We start from the raw sequence: 19,176 nt of genomic DNA on the forward strand, positions 1-19,176 counted from the left end.
GCTCCCCCGCTTTGCCCCAGGCCCCCTGAATCCTCTGGCCGGCCTGGCCGAGTCTCAATCCTGGCTGGAGCTTGGTGAATGTTGGACCCGCGTGCCCAGCTCCTCCCCCTGCCGCTCCCTGAGAGCATCCTGCCCCGATGGGCCCAGCAGGCCCCGCAGGGTGAAGATCAAGCATCCCTTGTCCTGCAGCCCCTGCTGCTCTGAAAGAGCAGGGGTAGCTCCATCAGGCTGCTCAGTCCCTCCCTGAGCTCCAGCTCCCAGCATGAGCTGCTCCAGGGCCTGGGCCCTGAGCAGGGAGCGAGTCGTCACCAGGCTCTGGCACCTGGGCAGCTGATGGGATGCTCCCCCAGAGACGCAGAGGCAAAGCGAGGGTGTGACAGGCCCCAGGTGGGGGGTTTATTGGGTGGGCATGGGGGGCAGATCCTGCTCTGGGCCCCACTCGCCCGTGTGGCCCTGTATCCAGGCGAGGTAGTGGGCCACATTGGTGTAGATGCCGGGCTTGTCCTGCTCTCCGCATCCCACGCCCCAGCTGACGATCCCGCGCAGTGTGGCCCGACCCTGCTCCTCACACACCAACGGCCCACCAGAGTCTCCCTGTAGCAGGAGGGGACCGGTCAGAGGAGGCAGGCCTGGGGCTGGCCCCTCCCCTTGGGCACCATGGCATTGGGGAACCCTGCAGTACAGTCGAAGGGGGCTAATTGCACTGGGGATGGGCGGGGTGGATGGGAGCCCCTGATGGCACTGGGGGTGGGCGGGCGGACAGGGGCCCTGCTGGCACTGGGGGTGGGCGGGCGGACGGGGCCCCGATGGCACTGGGGTGGGCGGGCGGACAGGAGCCTGCTGGCACTGGGGCGGGCGGGCGGACGGGAGCCCTGCTGGCACTGGGGCGGATGGGGCGGACGGGAGCCCCCGATGGCACTGGGGCGGCGGGCGGGCGGAGCCCTGCTGGCACTGGGGCGGGCGGGGGCAGGGAGCCCCGCTGGCACTGGGGCGGCGGGCGGACGGGAGCCCGATGGCACTGGGGCGGGCGGAGCCCCGATGGCACTGGGGCGGGCGGGGACGGGAGCCCGATGGCACTGGGGGCGGGTGGGGCGGACGGGAGCCCCGATGGCACTGGGGGCGGGCGGGCGGGGCGGACGGGAGCCCCCGCTGGCACTGGGGGCGGGCGGGGCGGACGGGAGCCCCCGCTGGCCCTGGGTGCGGGCGGGCGGGAGCCCCGCTGGCACTGGGGCGGCGGCGGGCGACGGGAGCCCGCTGGCACTGGGGGCGGGCGGGGCGGACGGGAGCCCCCGATGGCACTGGGTGGGAACAGCAGTGACACATCAGTGCCCTTGAGAAATCAGCCCCTGGCTCTCCCCTTCGGGGCGGATTCCCCAGGGATGAGCTAGCACCAGCCTCCAGCAGGGAGCTGGAGATCAAGGCCCGCTTGTGTGAATCAGGTGCAGAGGGTGGTCTGGCTCATGGGGGTGCCCAGGGTAGCGTGGCAATGCGGGGTCTCAGCTCACAAAGGGGCTGCTGGAGAGGCTGTCCCTGCCCAAATTGCAGCCAGATTGGAGCTGACCTGCCCCCGGCACCTCTTGCCCAGCTCTCTCACCTGGCAGGCATCGGTGCCCCCCTCCAGGTAGCCGGCACACAGCATGTCTGTGGTGATCCTGGCCCCATGCAGCTCGGGGGAACGGCACTGCTCGTGAGGGATAATGGGGAGCACAGCTTCCTGCAGGGACTCAGAGAGCTGCCCAGCTCCTGCCCGGGAGAAGAGAGGGGACGAGTGTGAGCAAGGGACCCTGCTGTGCCATGCAGCCCGGGCACAGACACCTGGCACAGGGACACCCCAGCTGGTGCCAGGGATGTGCCCGGCCCCTCTTGGGCTGGCAGTGGTTAGGAGGCCTTGGGCTTGCGGGGGGCAAACGCAGTGTCCGTGTGACCAGTGAGGAAGCACCAGCCCTCGGGGAAGATGTGACACCGGCTCCTCTCTGCCCCCCGGCCCTGCCCCCCAGCTCCTCTCTGCCCACCGGCCCTGCCCCCCAGCTCCTCTCTGTCCCCTGCTCACCCCTGTTGGGTCACAGGCCAGCTAAGGGCTCCTCTCTGCCCCCCGGCTCCTCTCTGCCCCCTGGCCACAGCTGGGGCTGAGAGAGCTGGAGCCCCTGGCTGGTGCTACTGACCCCCCCCCCTCCAGCTCTGCACCACCGGGGGCTGACCCCTCCTCTCCTCCCTGAGCTCTGCAAGCCGTGGCCAGGGGTTGGGACTGACCCCTCCCCCCGCAGTTCCCCGTGCCGCAGCCAAGGGCTAGCCCCCAAACCCCCCAGCTCCATTCTGCCCAGGGCTGGGGCTGATCCCCCAGCCTCACTGCCTGACACCTCACATCGCCATCCCCGCACACATTCCTCCACGCCCTGCTAGGGGAGTGCACCCAACTTTTTTGGTAAACTGGGCATTTGTTCGTTTGCTCTGATCAGCTGACGAGCAAACAGGACAAATGCCTGTTTTTGTCAAAAAAGTCGGGTACTGTCCCGGCCAAAAGGCATACGGTCACCCTACCTCCAGGCAAGTGGGCCGTGAGGGAGCCAGGCTGGGGCAGGGGCAGACCCTGGCCTGGCTAATCATGCCACTCCCAAGGGGCCGGAGCAATTCCCCGCCCTGGCACTGGACTGGTCCTGGCCGCGCTGTCAACTCAGCCTGGCAGACGCCGTCACCTCCCAGCAGGGCTGGTGAATGTGGCCGGGGGGCAGGGTGTGAGGGAGTAGGTCTCTGGGGGTTTGTGGAGGGTGCTGGGCTGTGAGACAGTGGGGGAAGTTTGTGTGTTTTGGGTGCAAGGAACTGTGGGGTCCCTTGGGGCGGTGGGGGAGGTCTGTGTATTGGGATGCTGGGCAGTGGGGGGGTCTCTGGGGCGGTGGGGAGGTCTGTGTGTCGGGATGCTGGGCAGTGGGGAGGGATCTCTGGGGGTGGTGGGGAGGGATCTCTGGGGCGGGTGGGGAGGTCTGTGCATTGGGATGCTGGGCAGTGGGGAAGGATCTCTGGGGCGGTGGGGAGGTCTGTGTGTTGGGATGCTGGGCAGTGGGGAGGGATCTCTGGGGGTGGGGAGGTCTGTGTGTTGGGATGCTGGGCAGTGGGGAGGGATCTCTGGGGCGGTGGGGAGGTCTGTGTGTTGGGATGCTGGGCAGTGGGGAGGGATCTCTGGGGCGGTGGGGAGGTCTGTGCGTTGGGATGCTGGGCAGTGGGGAGGGATCTCTGGGGGCGGTGGGGAGGTCTGTGTGTTGGGATGCTGGGCAGTGGGGAGGGATCTCTGGGGCGGTGGGGAGGTCTGTGTGTTGGGATGCTGGGCAGTGGGGAGGGATCTCTTGGGGCGGTGGGGAGGTCTGTGCGTTGGGATGCTGGGCAGTGGGGAGGATCTCTGGGGCGGTGGGGAGGTCTGTGCATTGGGATGCTGGGCAGTGGGGGAGGGATCTCTGGGGGCGGTGGGGGAGGTCTGTGTGTTGGGATGCTGGGCAGTGGGGGAGGGATCTCTCGGGGCGGTGGGGGAGGTCTGTGTGTTGGGATGCTGGGCAGTGGGGGAGGGATCTCTGGGGGGGTGGGGGAGGTCTGTGCGTTGGGATGCTGGGCTGTGGGGGTGGGATCTCTCGGGGGGGTGGGGGAGGTCTGTGTGTTGGGATGCTGGGCAGTGGGGGAGGGATCTCTGGGGGTGGGGAGGTCTGTGTGTTGGGATGCTGGGCAGTGGGGAGGGATCTCTGGGGCGGTGGGGAGGTCTGTGTGTTGGGATGCTGGGCAGTGGGGAGGGATCTCTGGGGCGGTGGGGAGGTCTGTGTGTTGGGATGCTGGGCAGTGGGGAGGGATCTCTGGGGCGGTGGGGAGGTCTGTGTGTTGGGATGCTGGGCAGTGGGGAGGGATCTCTGGGGGCGGTGGGGGAGGTCTGTGTGTTGGGATGCTGGGCAGTGGGCGTTCTGAGTGGGGTGCTGTGTAGTGGTGGTGGGCTGTGGGGAAGTGCATTGGGCAGTAGTAGTGGGGCTGTGTGGGGGGGAGTGCTGGGCAGGGTGGTGGTGTGCAGGCCACTGCACATTTGTGATGGTGGGTCTGTGGGGGGCCTGCTGGGCATAGGGAGGCGGGGGCTGTGTGGCACGGCCTGGGCCCACCCCCAAGGGGAAGGGGGACGCTGGCAGCACAGGGCTGGGCGGGCCAGTGTGCATCTGGCAACTGCTGGTTTGTGAACACCTTGCCCTGGGCTGGGCTGGGCAGGGCTGCCCCCACCATGCCATGCCCCATTGCCCCTGGCCAGCCCCTCGCTCCAGGGACCAACCCCCTCCCATGCTCCATTGCCCCCAGGGGGGCCCACAAATATGTCTGGTGCCAGGCCCACAAAAGGTTAATCCGACCCAGCACAGCTGGGCCCCAACTCACCTTCGTACAGGTGCCCCCAGCCGGCGATCTCGCAGGGCCTGCTGGCGTTGAGAGGCTCCCAGGCGCGGGGCAGGCAGGCGGGCGAGATGGAGTGGGAGAACTCAGCACAGTGGCCTGCAGCCTTTGCCTTCAAACGCAGCAACGCTGGGACACCAGGGAAACAGCTGGTGAGTGAAAGTCCAGGACCGTCCTCACTACAGGCAACCAGGGGGGCAGGATTGGAGCAGTGGGACTGGGGGAGATGGGCGCTCACGATGCAGTGACTCTCGGTGGGGGGATGGGTGCTGCGGGGGATGGGCTCTCCCCGGTGTCATGGCTCTGGGTGGGGGGATGGGTGCTGCGGGGATGGGCTCTCCCCGGTGTCGTGGCTCTGGGTGGGGATGGGTGCTGCGGGGATGGGCTCCCCGGTGTCGTGACTCTCGGTGGGGGGATGGGTGCTGCGGGGGATGGGCTCTCCCCGGTGTCGTGGCTCTGGGTGGGGATGGGTGCTGCGGGGATGGGCTCTCCCGGTGTCGTGACTCTCGGTGGGGATGGGTGCTGCGGGGATGGGCTCTCCCGGTGTCGTGGCTCTGGGTGGGGATGGGTGCTGCTGGGGATGGGCTCTCCCCGGTGTCGTGGCTCTGGGTGGGGGAGCGGTGCTGCGGGGATGGGCTCTCCCCGGTGTCGTGGCTCTGGGTGGGGATGGGTGCTGCGGGATGGGCTCTCCCAGTGTCGTGGCTCTGGGTGGGGATGGGCACTCCCCGATGTCGTGGCTCTGGGTGGGGGGATGGGTGATGCGGGGATGGGCTCTCCCCGGTGTCGTGGCTCTGGGTGGAGGATGGGTGCTGCGGGGGATGGGCTCTCCCTGGTGTCGTGGCTCTGGGTGGGGGATGGGTGCTGCGGGGGCTGGGCTCTCCCCGGTGTCGTGGCTCTGGGTGGGGATGGGTGCTGCGGGGGATGGGCTCTCCTCGGTGTCGTGGCTCTGGGTGGGGGATGGGTGCTGCGGGGATGGGCTCTCCCAGTGTCGTGGCTCTGGGTGGGGATGGGTGCTGCAGGATGGGCTCTCCCAGTGTCGTGGCTCTGGGTGGGGATGGGTGCTGCGGGGATGGGCTCTCCCGGTGTCGTGGCTCTGGGTGGGGATGGGTGCTGCGGGGATGGGCTCTCCCGGTGTCATGGCTCTGGGTGGGGATGGGTGCTGCGGGATGGGCTCTCCCCGGTGTCGTGGCTCTGGGTGGCGGATGGGTGCTGCGGGGGATGGGCTCTCCCTGGTGTCGTGGCTCTGGGTGGGGGATGGGTGCTGCGGGGATGGGCTCTCCCAGTGTCGTGGCTCTGGGTGGGGATGGGCACTCACCGATGTCGTGGCTCTGGGTGGGGATGGGTGCTGCAGGATGGGCTCTCCCCGGTGTCGTGGCTCTGGGTGGGGGATGGGTGCTGCGGGGGATGGGCTCTCCCGTGTCGTGGCTCTGGGTGGGGATGGGTGCTGCGGGGGATGGGCTCTCCCCGGTGTCGTGGCTCTGGGTGGGGGATGGGGGCTCCGGGGGATGGGCTCTCCCAGTGTCGTGGCTCTGGGTGGGGGGATGGGTGCTGTGGGGGATGGGCTCTCCCCGGTGTCGTGGCTCTGGGTGGGGGATGGGTGCTGCAGGAGATGGGCTCTCCCCGGTGTCGTGGCTCTGGGTGGGGGGATGGGTCCTGCGGGGCATGGGCAAACCCCGGTGTCGGGGCTCTGGGTGGTGGTAGGGGAGCTCCGGGGGAGGGGCTCTCCCCGGTGTCATGGCTCTGGGTGGGGGGATGGGTGCTGCGGGGATGGGCTCTCCCCGGTGTCGTGGCTCTGGGTGGGGGATGGGTGCTGCGGGGGATGGGCTCTCCCCGGTGTCGTGGCTCTGGGTGGGGGATGGGTGCTGCGGGGGATGGGCTCTCCCCAGTGTCGTGGCTCTGGGTGGGGGATGGGCACTCACCGATGTCGTGGCTCTGGGTGGGGGATGGGTGCTGCGGGGGATGGGCTCTCCCCGGTGTCGTGGCTCTGGGTGGGGGAGGGGTGCTGCGGGGGATGGGCTCTCCCGGTGTCTTGGCTCTGGGTGGGGATGGGTGCTGGGGGGGTTGGGCTCTCCCGGGTGTCGTGGCTCTGGGTGGGGGATGGGTGCTGCGGGGCATGGGCTCTCCCCGGTGTCGTGGCTCTGGGTGGGGGATGGGTGCTGCGGGGATGGGCTCTCCCCGGTGTTGTGGCTCTGGGTGGGGATGGGTGCTGCGGGATGGGCTCTCCCAGTGTCGTGGCTCTGGGTGGGGATGGGTGCTGTGGGGATGGGCTCTCCCGTGTCGTGGCTCGGGGTGGGGGATGGGTGCTGCGGGGATGGGCTCTCCCCGGTGTCGTGGCTCTGGGTGGGGGATGGGTGCTGCGGGGGATGGGCTCTCCCCAGTGTCGTGGCTCTGGGTGGGGGATGGGTGCTGCGGGGGATGGGCTCTCCCCGGTGTCGGGGCTCTGGGTGGGGATGGGTGCTGCGGGGATGGGCGCTCCCGGTGTCGTGGCTCTGGGTGGGGGATGGGTGCTGCGGGGGATGGGCTCTCCCCAGTGTCGTGGCTCTGGGTGGGGGATGGGTGCTGCGGGGGATGGGCTCTCCCCAGGGTCGTAGCTCTGGGTGGGGGATGGGCGCTCACCGATGTCGTGGCTCGGGGTGGGGGGTGGGGGCTGCGGGGGATGGGCTCTCCCCGGTGTCGTGGCTCTGGGTGGGGGATGGGTGCTGCGGGGGATGGGCGCTCCCCGGTGTCGTGGCTCTGGGTGGGGGATGGGCGCTCACCGATGTCGTGGCTCTGGGTGGCCTGGGAGTAGTTCTCATGGAGCACGTAGTCCTGCACACGGAGCTCGGCGGAGCCCTGTGCACTCTGGTTATAGTGGGTCTGCCCCAGCCGGACAGAGATGTGGGAGATGTTCGGCCTGCAGGACGTGACCAGTTGTCAGCGAGGGAAGCACCGCTGGCTGCCCACCACAGCCCTGCTCCCTCCCCGGTGTGCCCTGCCCCGCCTGGCCGTGCTCAGTGACTTGCCTGTGCTGCAGACAGTGCGCAGCTGTCAGCACCCAGCAGGAGGCGATGAGGGTCCCCCCGCAGAAGTGCTCCCCCAGGGACAGGGCTGCCAGGTAGGGATGGGAGCCGGGCAGTGCCAGCATGCCGCCAACAACCCGGCTCCGCAGGGACAAGCTCTTCTTGTACCGCTGCCCGCAGCCCTGAGCAGAGCTGCTGCTGGGGCTCCTGGTCGTGGGCTTGGCCTCCGGCCGGGCTCCTGCTTCCACTGTCTCCACAGCACCTGTGGGGAGAGAGCCCGTCACGCGAGGCTCCGCTGCCCCCCCACCCTCTGAGAGATCCTCGGGGCCTACCCGCTGCATGCTGCTCGCATGGGGGGACGCTGCAGAACTCCCAGCTGAGCTGCTCCTCCCTCAGCGTGTAGCACCAGGGCCGGCTGTCGTTATCGGGGTTCCTGCAATGGAGAACCCCCCGCTCTGTCAACAGGCTCCAGCACAGCAGCCAGGAGCCTGAGCCCCATCTCTTAGCACCCTGCCCCATCTCACCCAGCCCTTGCCCTTGCCCTGGCATCTCACATCTCCTGCCTGCCAGCTCCCCTCTCTGGGCTGGTGCCCGTCGCTCACCTGCAGAAGGCGTGCCCGCCCAGGCCCAGGCTGAGTGGGTCTCGCAAGGAGCGGCTGGAGAACTCGTGGGACAGCAGGTGCGAGTCCCAGGGCAGGCACTGTGCCCCAGAGAGGGTGGTGTGGGCCATGCCCCTGTACAGGAGCCCACTCCCGGCGTAACAGGCCTGCCTCCGGTCTGGTGAGTAAAGAGCCAGTTACTGGGTGTCTCTCCACGGCTCCCTCCCCGCAATCCCTCCGCCCCCCGCCCTTGGGCCACTCTCAGAGCATGTGGGCACCTCCAGCCCGCTCTGGGCCAGGGCCGCCCCGAGGATCCAAGGGGCCTGGGGGCCTGGGCAAAGCAATTTCAGGGGTGTGACGAACTGGGACTGTTCTTGATGTGGTCTGTGAATGCTGAGTGGGGAGTGTTGGCCTGGGAAGGTGGCAGGGGAGTTTGGCTGGGACTGTCTGCATGGGGGAAGGGAGACTGGCCTTGAGGGAGGATACCTGACCATGTAACCGGGGTGGGAGCCCAGGTGACACCTCCGCCTGGGACACTGGACAAAGGCTGGGGGAGGAGCCGGGGGGAGGCTGGGTGAGAGACGCTGGAGGGAGTTAGAGGGTCAGGAGCTGGCTAGTGTAATGGAGGGGATCCCAGACGGGGCTCTGACCCCCCAGTGGGGCTGTGGTGCTCCTGGGACCCCAAGATGGACCTAACTGGGGGGGAGGTCCTGTTGTCTGTACCTGCAGGACCTGTCTTGGACTGTGTTCCTGTCGTCTAAATAAACCTGCTGCTTCACTGGCTGGCTGAGAGTCCTGGTGAATCGCAGGAGCCCGGGGGTGCAGGGCCTGGTCTCCCCCACACTCCGTGACAAGGGGCCCCTTCCATTAAAATAAGTTGCAATACTATAGAATACTATATTCTCGTGGGGGCCCCTGTGGGGCCTGGGGCAAATTGCCCCACTTGCCCCCCTTCTGGGCAGCCCTGCTCCCCCGTGGGCTCTGGAGGCTGGATGCCCAGAGCTCTGATCCCCGCTCTGTGACCTCGAGCAGGCCCAGTCCCTCCGGGGGCCCAGGGATCCCGATCCAGCCCGTGCAGTACGGCTCCAGGCCCAGCCCCGCGTCCCTGCCCAGGCACAGGCTGGGTGCCAGTACCTATGTCACAGAACAGCCCAGCGTAGCCATTCCGGCAGCTGCAGACCGGCTCCCGCTTCACTTCCATGCAGTGCCCTCCATTCAGACAGGGGTTTGTGGGGCAAGCTGCAGGGCAGAGACAGGTGTCAGGGCTGCCTCCATGGGGCCAGCTGCTGCTGGGGGCTGGCACTGACCAGATGTTTGGGGCCAGTTTGGCTTACGGTGCCCAGCTCAGCTGCCCCTGAGCAAGCAGCGCATCACCACTGCCCAGTCCAGCACCTCCCGCTGCCCTGCCTGCCCTTGCCCTCCCCCCGACCCCCGTTCGGCTCCTCTGTCTGCCCACACCCTGCCCTCTGCGGGGTAGCCCCAGCCTCTTTGGGGTGGACCCTCCCCCTGTGGAATAGTGCTCTCTGCTCCCCGCTCTCACCCTTGCCATGGGCTGGCCGGCAGACAGCCTTCCCGCCGGCACAGTGGCACTCCTCCACGCTGGGGGCCCGGTACCTCAGCCACCTCTCTCCCTCAAGGAAAGACGCCAGCAGCCGCTCTTCCAAACAGCTCTCTGCAAAAGCCAAGTGGGGCCAATAGGGCCTCCCTTCCCCCAGCCCAGACACAGCCCGGTCCCACCTCGGCATCTGCCCGTGCCCCAGCTCAGGCCAGTCAAGGCCCTGCCCGCTGCGAACCCAGTGCCTGTTCCCAGGGGCTGCTGCTGGCCCAGCCGGGTGGGGTGGGGTGTGCTCGACATCGTGAAGCCAGCTGGGCTCAGTGGTGGGGCTGTGCCTGGCTCTGATCTGTGGGGGGCTCTGCCCCGCAGCTGCCTCTGGCGAGGTGGTTCTGGAGCAGGCCTCCCTTGGAGGTGAGTGTGCCATCCCCAGGGGCTGGCAGGCCAGGGGCAGGGGCCCAGGGCAGTGGGCGGGCAGCAGGTCCCCACGCCTTTGCGCCCTGCTGGGGCTGTGTGGCCCAAGAGGAGGGGTGGGTGCTGGGCCCAGTCACCTTTCTGGCAGTGCTGGCCGTGGAAGCGGGCAGGGCACACACAGCGGTAGCCATCCTGGCTGCTCTTGCAGGCCCCCCCGTGCTCACAGGGGTTCGGCTTGCAGGGATCTGCAGACAGAGAGCAGAGTCAGGGGCAAAGGCTCTAGGCTGGGGGGCAGCAGCGCCAGGATCACCAGGCCCTGCCGGAACCCAGCCCTGCCCCTGAGGCCTGGACGAGCGCCTGGGAGGGAGCTGGTCCGGGCAGAGCCGTGGGAGGGGCTGGTGGAGCCTGTTGTGAGTCCAGGGCTGCCTTAGGGTTGGGCGACCCCCGGTGACTGCCCAGGGGGGCCCCGTGCAGCAGTGCAGAGGTGTAAAGACAGAAACTGCTCCCAGCTGGCAGGGGGGCGCCGCGTGTGGGGAGTGCCCAGTGGGGGTGTCTGTGTGCGAGCGGTGACGCCCCCCCACATTCCTCTGTGCCCCCCAGGGGGCTGGGGGTGGGGAGGAGCAACGCCAAGCGCTCCGGGCATCCAGCGCTTTCCCCACCTGGGCTCTGCTGACAATCAGGAGCTGCTGCTCTCTGCCCTGCCCTTGCGCAGCCCGCAGGGAAAGTGCCCTGGATGCAGGGAGCCCTCACGGACCCCAGGGGTGCACGGGGCGGAGGAGCAGCCTTTTGGGGGGAGCAAGCAGCAGGGCCAGCCGCCCCATCTGTGCAGCCAGCTCACTTTCCCCACAGGGGCACAGGGGTTAGGGGTCCAGGGGGGTGGGGCACCCCTGGGGGCCAGGGGCACATCATGCCCACAGGGATGGGGCAATGGGGGGCACCATGCTCTTGGGGGCCAGGGGCACAGTGGGGGGGCATCATGCCCACAGGGCTGGGGCAATGGGGGGCACCATGCCCATTGGGGCCAGGGGCAATGGGGGGCACCATGCCCTTGGGGGCCAGGGGCACAGTGGGGGGCATCTTGCCCACAGGGGTGGGGCAATGGGGGGCACCATGCCCTTGGGGGCCAGGGGCCCAGTGGGGGGCATCATGTCCACAGGGGTGGGGCAATGGGGGGCACCATGCCCTTGGGGGCCAGGGGTGCAGCGGGGGGGCATCATGTCCACAGGGGTGGGGCAATGGGGGGCACCATGCCCTTGGGGGCCAGGGGCACAGTGGGGGGCATCATGTCCACAGGGGTGGGGCAATGGGGGGCACCATGCCCTTGGGGGTCAGGGTGCCAAAATACAAGCTCACCCCAGATGCCATTTTCCCTAAGGCTGGTCCTGGATGGGTTAGCGAAGGGCAGTGGGACATGGGGTGCAGACCTGCCCCCCATGTGGGGCTGGAGCAGGGAAATCTTAACCCCCCTCCCCTGCGTAGGGGTCACTTGGGTTCCCATTGGCCGCCGCACCTGTCACTCTCTTGTCCTCCCCACAGAGTGTCCACTTGTGGTCCCGGTCGTAGTTCTCGGTGGTGGCGCACCTGCCGCGGGAGGTGACAGTGAGGGGGGAGCGATGGTGCGGCCCCGGAGACCAGGGGGGCGAGGGGGCAGTCTTGGGTCCCTGGCTAGACCGGAGCTCTCTGGGCATTGCGTGGAACGTGCTGCCCAAGAGGCCTGTGGTGGTGCCAGGCGCTGTGCCCTCGCCCTGGGGACGAAGCCCTACCCCAAGGGAGTGAATCCCAGCTCCCCATAGGGCTCTGCTCTCCCTGCATCTCCTGCATGGGGCTGGTCATGGCATGGAGAGGGCAGCCGTCCTGCCTGCCCCCTCACCTCTGCCCAAGGCTGCCGGTCACGCTCGGTCAGGCTGCCACCCTCCCCGCAGACGGGGGCCGAAGGAGGGCCCTTCCGTGGTGTTTGGGGCGCCAGGAGTGGGCAGAAGGCTCTTACCAGGCCCGGTGGCCACGCAGGCCGTCCCGGAGGCAGGAATGGTGCATCTTGCGCTGGTAGCGGAAGGGGAAGTGGCAGGGCTCCCCACTGGCTGCCGTCACTGCAAGGCAAGGGCAAAAGGGGAGCTGCCCTGAAACAGTCCCTCCTTGGGGGGCTTCAGGCCCCTTCTCTCCCCCACCCCTGGCAGGAGGGAGGGACGGACAGTCTCCCCCTGCCCCCATCTCACCTAGCGGACACCAGTTCCCAGCCCCTGCCCTGGGGGAACTGCTCCCAGGGGCTGCCTCTGCGGCCACGTGAGCAGCCGGGGTGAGAGCTGGGCTCGTGCCAGTGACCATCCCCCCAGGACAGCCCGTCTAGCCCAAGCAGGGGGCCCCCAGCGTTGGCAGGCCCAGGCAGCAGCGGGCATGTGCTCTGCCATCCAGGACCCCTGGTGCCAGGCTGGAGCTGCTCTCACCGCCCATGACAGACACTCACCCTCGCCCTTCATCCTCGGCGGGGGCTTGTCACGCCGGTCCTGCGGGACAGAACCCAGTGAGCATGTGCAGCGAGCCGCACGCTGGCCCCCGCGGGACAGCCGCCCCGGGGACAGGACCTAGCACATGCCTGGCTATGAGGCACTGCTGCTCGCTGTGGCCGTTCAGCCCTTCCCCCCTGGGGGCCAAGCAGGGGCCGTCCCTGGCCAGGGAGGAGTTGAGAGCAGGAGCCAGGGCCAGGGGCTGCCAGGACTGTCCCTCTCCAGCTGGAGCCAGGTCAGAGAGTCCCTCTGGGCTGGGCCCCCGCCTAGCGCAGGGGTCGCCCCAGGCCCCAGTCTCACAGGTGTGGGTGCCGATGAGGAAGGAAGCCAGGGTCGGCATGCGGGGCCAGCCCTGCGGGGGCCCAGCAGGGACAGCCTGAGCGGGCGGCAGGCTCTGGGGTGCGTCTGTGCTGGGAAGGGCAGGCCCAGAAGAGCAGCCTCCTGCCATGGCTGGGGGCGCATTGAGTAGGGCGGTGGCTTGGCTTAGGGGGTTGCGGGAGGTTCCCATGTGCATGCTCAGTGGGGGAGGGGAGGTTCCATAGGCTCACACTTAGCGGGGGAGGGGAGGGTCCCATGGGCTCACATTTAGTGGGGGAGGGGAGGTTCCATAGGCTCACACTTAGCGGGGGAGGGGCGGGTCCCTTGGGCTCACACTTAGCGGGGGAGGGGCAGGTCATGTGGGCTCAGGCTTAGCGGGGAGGGCAGGTCACATAGGCTCACCCTTAGCGGGGGAGGGGCGGGTCCGTTGGGCTCCCACTGAGCGGGGGAGGGGCGGGTCCCATGGGCTCACACACTCGGTGTGCTACACAGAGTTGATGTGAATTGCCCCAGGCCCCAGCGAGCCTGGGGCGACGCTGGGACTAGAAGCAGTGCCTGGCTCCTAGCCCTACACTCAGCTCTCCACGGCACAGGCCTGACCCGGGCACTGTGCGCCAGGACTAGCCAGGGTCTGGTGGGACACTTTGGGGATTAAGGGTGCATGGGGCAGGGAGGGACTGGGGGTCACGGTCGGAGGGGGCTGGGGGTCAACAGCTTGGGGGGCTGGGCATGAGGGAGGGTTGAAGCCAGAGTGAATTGTTGTGATACTCAGGGGCGGGGGAACCTTACCGGGACGGTTGCCCCTGGGCTGAGCAGCAGAACCAGCAGCAGCAGCAGGGACATCATGGCGCTGTGCAGGGCAGGGGCTGCGCCTGCTCCCAGGCAGAACAAACAGTCCCCAATCGATCCAGCCCAAAGCAAAGGTCTTTGGGGTGGGATTTAACCAGGGCTGCTGGGGGGGCAGGGATTATAGCTTCATAGATTCATAGATTCTAGGACTGGAAGGGACCTCGAGAGGTCATCAAGTCCAGTCCCCTGCCCTCATGGCAGGACCAAATACTGTCTAGACCATCCCTGATAGACATTTATCTAACCTGCTCTTAAATATCTCCAGAGATGGTGTGACGTTATTGATATAATCTGGGACCATATAGAACATGGTTGCAACCAAGGTCCTGTAGTGGCACCAAATCTTAGGTAAAGGGGGTCATATAAGGTGTCTAAGACCAGGTTATAGGTTGCTGGTTATGATTATGCTGGTTATGATAATGCATGTGCCATTTTGTAGCTGAAGTTATAAGTATTGGCTCTATACTGTCTGTATTTCAAATTCGTGCTGTGCTTCTGGGAGACATCCCAGACAAGTTGGTGTTAGCTCTGCCTAGCCTGCGTGATGGGCCATTAAGGACCATCAGCTACACAATTGACCCATGGAGAGAAGGCAGACACGCCTTGTGACTCAGCGAAGTGCAGGGACTGGCCCATGTGACCCCAGACTCCATTTTGCTGTAATTTTCCACAGTAAGGACAAAGAGGTTCCTACACCTGGAAAAGCCTATAAAAAGCTGATGCCTCATCTCCATCTTGTCTTCAATCCTGCTTCTTACCTCTGGAGGGACTTTGCTACAAACTGAAGCTCTGAACAAAGGACTGACTGACCCATCCCAGCGGGGGATGTTCTCCAGAGACTTGATTTGAACCTGCAGTTTACTCCATCACTGCTACAAGCCTGAACCAAGAACTTTGCCATCACTGTATGTAATTTATTCCATTTAACCAAGTCTAGCTCTCATCTATATCCTTTTCCTTTTATGAATAAACCTTTAGATTTTAGATTCTAAAGGATTGGCAACAGTGTGATTTGTGGGTAAGATCTGATCTGTATATTGACCTGGGTCTGGAGCTTGATTCTTTGGGATCGAGAGAACCTTTTTCTTTTATTGGGGTGTTGGTTTTCATAACCATTCATCCCCAGGACGAGTGGCACTGGTGGTGATACTGGGAGACTGGAGTGTCTAAGGGAATTGCTTGTCACTTGTGGTCAGCCAGTGGGGTGAGACCGAAGTCCTCTTTGTCTGGCTGGTTTGGTTTGCCTTAGAGGTGGAGAAACCCCAGCCTAGGGCTGTGACTACCCTGTTTGAGCGATTTGTCCTGAATTGGCACCTCAGTTGGGTCCCGCCAGAACCGCATCGTCACAGATGGAGATTCCACAACCTTCCTAGGCAGTTTATTCCAGTGTTTAACCACCCTGACAGCTCAAACCACTGAGCTCTCTCTCCCTCTCTGAAACTCCCTGTCTCATGAGCAAAGGGTGACAGAAAGCAGAAGAGGCTGGAAATGAGCCGCTGGCTAGGAAAGGGTGGAGGGGTGTGATTTGGGGGAACCTCGGTCCCCATTCTATGGGGCTGTATAGAGTGGCTGGCTTCCACCTCAGTAGAAGGGGACCAGTATCGCTGAGGACAGGCCGGCCAGAGGAGGCAGGAGGGCGTTCAACTGATAGCAAAAGGGGAGGGTAAAAAGAGGGAAGATCTGAACCTTCAGCTAGCACAAAATCGAGGTGCCGAGAACAAAATGAATCCAGGTACCAAGGACGTGGAGAGAAGACATTCTTGAATTGCCTTGTCCTCAATGCTAGGAGCCTGGGAAACAAAGCAGAGGGGTTGGAATTGCTAATTGATGGGATAAATCCGATCTAGTTGGTACTGCTGACACCTGGTGGGTTGAGTCACACAACTGGACTGTTAAAGTCAATGGTTATTTCCTTTTCAGGAAGGACTGAATGGGCAAAAGGGGAGCCTGATGGGGGAAGTGGCCACACCTGGGGTCACACCTAATCAGGCCACAGCAGGCCCTGATAAGAAGGGCTAAGGAAGGGCTGGGTCAGAGTCTCTCTCCAGCCTTGGAGGGAGAAGGACCTGGCTGTCTGGGAGCTGAGCAGGGCTGGGGATGTGGGGAGCGCCAGCCGGGCAACGCCCCAGGCTGAGGCCTTGTTAAAGGCCGACGGAGGCACTGGGGCTGCAGAGGAGCAGCCCAGGTACAGGCAGAGGCAGCAGGTCCAACCCCCTTGCCAGTGATGAGTGGCCATGACAGGCTGCCGTCTGCCCCAGTGAATGGGACCTAGATGATGCCTGGCAGTAGCCACTGAGGCAAGGTGGGTTTAGAGGGTTGGGGGTTCCCCTGGGAGGGGAGACCCAGAGAGTGGGGGTACTGCTGGGGGGCAGAACCCTGAGGTAAAGGGACCGGGTCCAGAATGGACATGGGGCCCTGAGGCAGGCGAAACACCGGCCAGCAGAGGGCGCTCGGAGAGCTGGCATTGAGCTAATTCCTGAGGCAACCAGCAGGAGGAGGTGGCAGCGGTGAGTCGTGGTCTGCTACAGGGAGGAAGGGGAACTCTATGTCAGCAATGGCATTGCCGCTTTCCGAGTCGCTGGTAACTCCGAAGAAAAGGAAGTGCTTGTGGCTCAATGTCTAACAGATAAAGCACAGAATGGGGCATTGGGTGGTGTCTGCTACAGACCCCTGAATCACACTAGGAACAGGATGGGCGGCTCCTTAAGCACTAACTATAATGTGTAGGGGGAAAAAAGCTGCCTGATCAGTACTTCAATCTGAGTGACACATGCTGGAGGTTTCATGTTGCCAGGACTAAAATGTCCTTGGAATTTTGAAACATGATGACAATTTCCTGATTGAAAAAGTGTTGCATCCAACTGGGGGTGGGGGTGGGGGGAGAATGCTATATTAGATCATGTTGTGACACATAAAGAGGGACTGATCAAAGAACTAAAAATTAATGGTAACTTAGCTACACATGATCATGACTTGATCACATTTATAATGTGCAAACAGAATAAAGTTCAGATCAGTTATACTTTGTGCTTTAAAAAAACCAGTTTCACAAAGCTTCTGAGCCAAATCAGCCGGAGGAAGAATTTAACCAGAAAAATGTGACTAGCAATTGGCAGTTTTTTAAGAACACTTTATTAGGTGCCCCAAAAGCCACAATCCCACAATTGAGGAAGAAGGCCATATTGGCTAAAAACCAGTCTGGTTTAGGGGGGGAAGTAAAGGCAGCTATAAAAAGTAAAAATGTATATAAAACAAATGGAAGAAAGGGGAAGTTGACAATAATATAACTCGGAAGACAGGAATTGTAGCAAACTGATAAGGGAAGCAAAGGGACACAGGGTGAAATCTATGGCCATCAGAGTTAAGGACAATAAGAAGGAATTTTTTTTTAAATAAACTAGGAACAAAAAGAATCCAAACACTGATATTAGGCCATTACTAGATGGAAATGGTAGAATTAGCAATAATAAGGCAGAAGTGTTCAATAAATATTTCTGTTCAGTATTTAGGGGGAACAAACAGATGGTGTAGTCATATCATATGATACCATTCTTTCCATTCCATTATTATCTCAGGAGGATGTTAAACAGCATCCCTGACATTTTTCAGTCAGCAGGTCCAGATAACTTGCATCCAAGAGTTTTAAAAAAGCTGGCTGAGGAGCTTGCTGGACTGTTAATGACTTTCAAGAAGTCTTGGAGCACCATGAAAGTTCCAAAGGACTGGAAGAAAGCTAATGTTGTGCCAATATTTAAAAAGGGTAAATGGTATCATCTCCATAATTATAGGCCTGTCAGACTGATATTGATCCTGGGCACGATAATAGAGCAGCTGAGCCAGGACTGGATGAATAAAGAATTAAAGGAGGGTGAATAATTAATCCTGATCAATGTGGGTTTATGGAAAATAGATGCTGTCAAGCTAATTTAGTATCTCTTTTAGATGAGATTACTAGTTTGGTTAATAAAGGTAATAGCTGATGTAACAGACTTGGACATTTGCAAGGCATTTCACTTGGTACCACATGACATTTGATTTAAAAACTGGAAAGATATTACATTAACAGGGCCCACATTCAATGGACTAAAAGCTGGCTAGCTGTGAGGTCTCAAAATGTACTTGTGAATGGGGAATCAGCATGGAGCAGATGTGTGCTACTGGGGTCCCACAGGATCCGTTCTTGGCCCTGCACTATTGAACATGTTCATTAATGACCTGAAAGAAACCATAAAATCAGCACTGTTAACTGTAACGACTTTGGCAGGGGTGCTCTGAGCCCCCGGACTATAGCGGTAATGGTGGCAGAGGCTCAGGACTCCGTTTCCCAGAGTGCCTCGGGCCTAGAGCAGCGCTAGAACTGGCTGGCAGCACCACCAGAACCAATGATATGCCAGACCTTAGAGACAAGGGTTTGGTTTTACGCTCTGGGCGGTTTGTGTTTGGAGTGGAACAGGAGAGAAGTGTCACAGCCAGGGAGGCCCTTCGGCCCATCCCAAGGGAAGACTTTGAGCCCTGGGGGGGTTTGAACAGTGTTGTCGAGGGTGACCAGACAGCAAGTGTGAAAAATCGGGATGGGGGTTGGGGGTAATAGGCACATATAGAAGAGAGAGCCCCCAAATCAGGACTGTCCCTATAAAATAGGGACATCTGGTCACCCCAGCATCATCACAACCGAGAGCAGACACCCGGAGGCTGTGGAGCGAGTTATGGCCGTGGCCTCGCTGCCCATTGGAACCCAGAGCCGCAAGGACGGTCTGACCGTCGGGGCGGACGCTCTGTAAGAACACCCCTGGTTGTTTAGTTTAGTTTTGTTTTAAGCAGCCCGGTTGCAGCGCTGCACCATCCCTCTGAGCCCGAGCTCACTGCTTCCCCAGCCAGGGGCTGGGAGGGGGCACTGGCTCTAAATGTTGGGAGGGGCAGAGTTTATGTATTGTTCAGTTTGTCTCTTCTTGTCCTGATCCCTTTCCCCATTGTCCCCTGCTCTGAGTTCCCCACACCAAATAAAGCCCCAGTTACCGCTCTCTTACTCTGGGCCTTGGGATAGCTATTTCAGTTTGTTGTGCTCTGACTGACACACCTCTGGATGCGATTGAGTGCCGGATATTTTTCCAAGGGACAAGCCCTCTGTGTTCTCTGCACTGGGGTGGGTTTCCCTGGGTGGAGGCACCAGGCACGATTAGAGGTGAGCCCAAACCCCAGAGGAGAAAAGGGAGTAGGCTGCAGCCACACAGCAAAGCTGGGTTACATAAAGTTTGCAGATGACACAAACATTGGGGGAGTGGTAAATAATGAAGAGGACGGTCACTGATTCAGAGAGGTGTGGACCACGGGGTACGCTGGGTGCAATCAAACAATAGGCATTTTAATGTGACTACTTGTAAATGTGTACTCCTAGGAGCAAAGAACGCCGGCCATACTTACCGGGTGCGGGGGGGACTCTAGCCGGGGAAGCAGCGACTCTGGAAAAGATTTGGGGGTCGTGGTGGCTAATCAGCTGAACATGAGCTCGCAGTGTCATGCTGTGGTCACAAGGGCTA

At 62.7% G+C, this 19,176-nt stretch overlaps 1 protein-coding gene across 1 annotated transcript; it reads right to left on the minus strand.

The window, feature by feature from the left end:
• Nucleotides 1-375: 375 nt before the first annotated feature.
• On the minus strand, nucleotides 376-13,677 carry F12 (coagulation factor XII). Its single transcript, XM_039485224.1, has 14 exons — nucleotides 13,580-13,677; nucleotides 12,433-12,472; nucleotides 11,959-12,058; nucleotides 11,482-11,552; nucleotides 10,109-10,216; nucleotides 9,546-9,677; nucleotides 9,140-9,244; nucleotides 8,009-8,183; nucleotides 7,739-7,839; nucleotides 7,410-7,668; nucleotides 7,164-7,300; nucleotides 4,393-4,536; nucleotides 1,595-1,743; nucleotides 376-594 (listed from the first exon to the last, which is right to left on the minus strand). Exons 1-14 carry the CDS (start codon nucleotides 13,634-13,636, stop codon nucleotides 397-399), a joined length of 1,776 nt encoding a protein of 591 aa, XP_039341158.1. The 5' UTR covers nucleotides 13,637-13,677; the 3' UTR covers nucleotides 376-396.
• Nucleotides 13,678-19,176: the final 5,499 nt, after the last annotated feature.

Source organism: Mauremys reevesii, linkage group 8, assembly GCF_016161935.1.
Source record: "Mauremys reevesii isolate NIE-2019 linkage group 8, ASM1616193v1, whole genome shotgun sequence".
Lineage (NCBI taxonomy): Eukaryota > Metazoa > Chordata > Testudines > Geoemydidae > Mauremys > Mauremys reevesii.